Source organism: Panthera pardus, unplaced genomic scaffold (assembly GCF_024362965.1).
Source record: "Panthera pardus isolate Hobbes unplaced genomic scaffold, ASM2436296v1 HiC_scaffold_8, whole genome shotgun sequence".
Taxonomy (NCBI): domain Eukaryota; kingdom Metazoa; phylum Chordata; class Mammalia; order Carnivora; family Felidae; genus Panthera; species Panthera pardus.
In genome coordinates this window covers 12,025,977-12,028,148 of record NW_026527013.1, presented here as the reverse complement: position 1 = coordinate 12,028,148, position 2,172 = coordinate 12,025,977, and the positions used below count along the sequence as shown (strand labels likewise).

Genomic DNA, 2,172 nt, shown 5'->3' with positions numbered 1-2,172 from the left:
GGGAATTTTACCTTGCTTTTTCCTTGAATTCTGTCTTTCACATGATTACTATGAGTGCAATTCTATGGGAAATGCTATGAGTTTGGGAAGTTGATCTGTCTTCCACAGCATGTGTTCTGTCTTTGCTCAAAGATTTTCTGCCTTCATTCTTGTACCTTTCTAGGTAGATGATCACGTCTCTTTGCTTCCGATCCTGGTATTCCTTTTTTCTTTAACAATCCTCAAGCACCTCTCCTGGCTTTCAGTCCCCTGCTAATGAACAGCCAAGACAGTGAGTAACCTTGGCTTGTTTCTGATTCTAAAATAGTCTATTTAGGGGTGCCTGGGTGGCTCAGTCAGTTAGGCGTCCAACTTCAGCTTAGGTCATGATCTCACAGTTCCGTGAGTTCCAGCCCTGTATCTGGCTCTGTGCTGACAGCTCAGAGCCTGGAGCCTGCTTCAGATTCTGTGTCTCCATTTCTCTCTCTCTCTCTCTCTCTGCCCCTTCCCTGCTCGCACTCTGTCTCTATCTTTCAAAAAATGAATAAACGTTAAAAAAAATTTATAAAATAATGCATCTATCTGTCTCCCACTTCTTGTACTATTTCCTAGTTTGTAGCATGTATTCTTAGTTAACTAAGAAAGTCTCAGTTGATTTGATGTTGACAAAGCTTTAAAAAAATCCTCAAGATATATAAACATATCATCATTATGCTGTGTATTAAAATAATATAATGTATTTCAGTTATAAATCAATTTTAAAAACCATATAGGAATTGAACTTTAGCAATCCAGGATAGCTTTCTAGATTGATATAATTATATGACATTTCCTTTTTAACTTATTCATGTGACTAACTATATGATAGGTTTATTCTGAATCATCCTTGTCATTCATGGGATAAATTACGCACCCTCATTCCCTTTCTGATCTCACCAGATGCAGCACCCGTGCCTGGTCAGAACTATAGCATGGTGACTGAGTTCATCCTCGTGGGATTCTCTAACTTCCCACGGCATCTCCTGCCCGCTTTCTTCCTGCTGTACCTGCTCATGTACCTGTTCACGCTGTTGGGGAACCTGCTCATCATGGCCACAGTCTGGAGTGAGCGCAGCCTGCACACGCCCATGTACCTCTTCCTGTGCGCCCTGTCCACCTCCGAGATTCTGTTCACCGTTGCCATCACCCCTCGCATGCTGGTTGACATGCTCTTCACCCACCGCACCATCACCTGGACGGCCTGTGCCAGCCAGATGTTTTTCTCCTTCACGTTTGGCTTCACACATTCCTTCCTGCTCATGATCATGGGCTACGACCGCTACGTGGCCATCTGCCACCCCCTGCGCTACAATGTGCTCATGAACCCCCGTGGCTGTGCCCGCCTCGTGTCCTGGTCCTGGGCTGGTGGCTCGATCATGGGGATGATGGTGACCCTGATAGTTTTTCACCTCACCTTCTGTGGGTCTAATGTGATCCACCATTTTGCCTGCCACGTGCTTTCCCTTCTAAAGTTGGCCTGTGGGAAGGAGACATCCTCTGTCACCTTGGGTGTGATCCTGGTGTGTGTCTCAGCTCTGATGGGCTGTTTATTCCTCATCGTCCTCTCCTATGTCTTCATCGTGGCCGCCATATTGCGGATCCCCTCTGCTGAGGGCAGGCACAAGACCTTCTCCACGTGTGTGTCCCACCTCACGGTGGTCATTGTGCACTACGGCTTTGCTTCCATTATCTACCTCAAGCCCAAGGGCCCCCATTCTATGGACAGTAACACACTGATGGCCACCACCTATATAGTCTTCACCCCCTTTCTCAGTCCGATCATTTTTAGCCTCAGGAATAAGGAGCTCAAGAATGCCATAAAGAAAAGCTTCCAGAGAAAATTCAGTCCCTTAAGCTCCTAACACTGGAGGAAACATGGTGGTGAGGAAATATGACAGAAGGGCTGAAAATAATAACATTGTCTCCATAGGACTATTGTAGGGGTTCAATATATGTAAATACTGAAAAGATATTGTTGGATGCACCCATAGGTGTTGGATACCTGCTAGGTATTTGTTTTTCCCCAATTTGTGTGCCCCCTCTTGCATAGGCTCTAGGGACCATGATCTCTTGTTTAAGACCCCATGTGATCAACTCTATCCCATTACTTCTAAGAATGTGTTATCTACCTATGGGCCAGTGGGGGGCATCACA

At 45.6% G+C, this 2,172-nt stretch overlaps 1 protein-coding gene across 1 annotated transcript; it reads left to right on the top strand.

Annotated features, from left to right (window-relative positions):
* The first annotated feature begins 935 nt into the window (after positions 1-935).
* Positions 936-1,880, top strand: LOC109247988 (olfactory receptor 10H3-like). Its single transcript, XM_019417258.2, has one exon. It carries the CDS (start codon positions 951-953, stop codon positions 1,878-1,880), a length of 930 nt encoding a protein of 309 aa, XP_019272803.2. The 5' UTR covers positions 936-950.
* Positions 1,881-2,172: the final 292 nt, after the last annotated feature.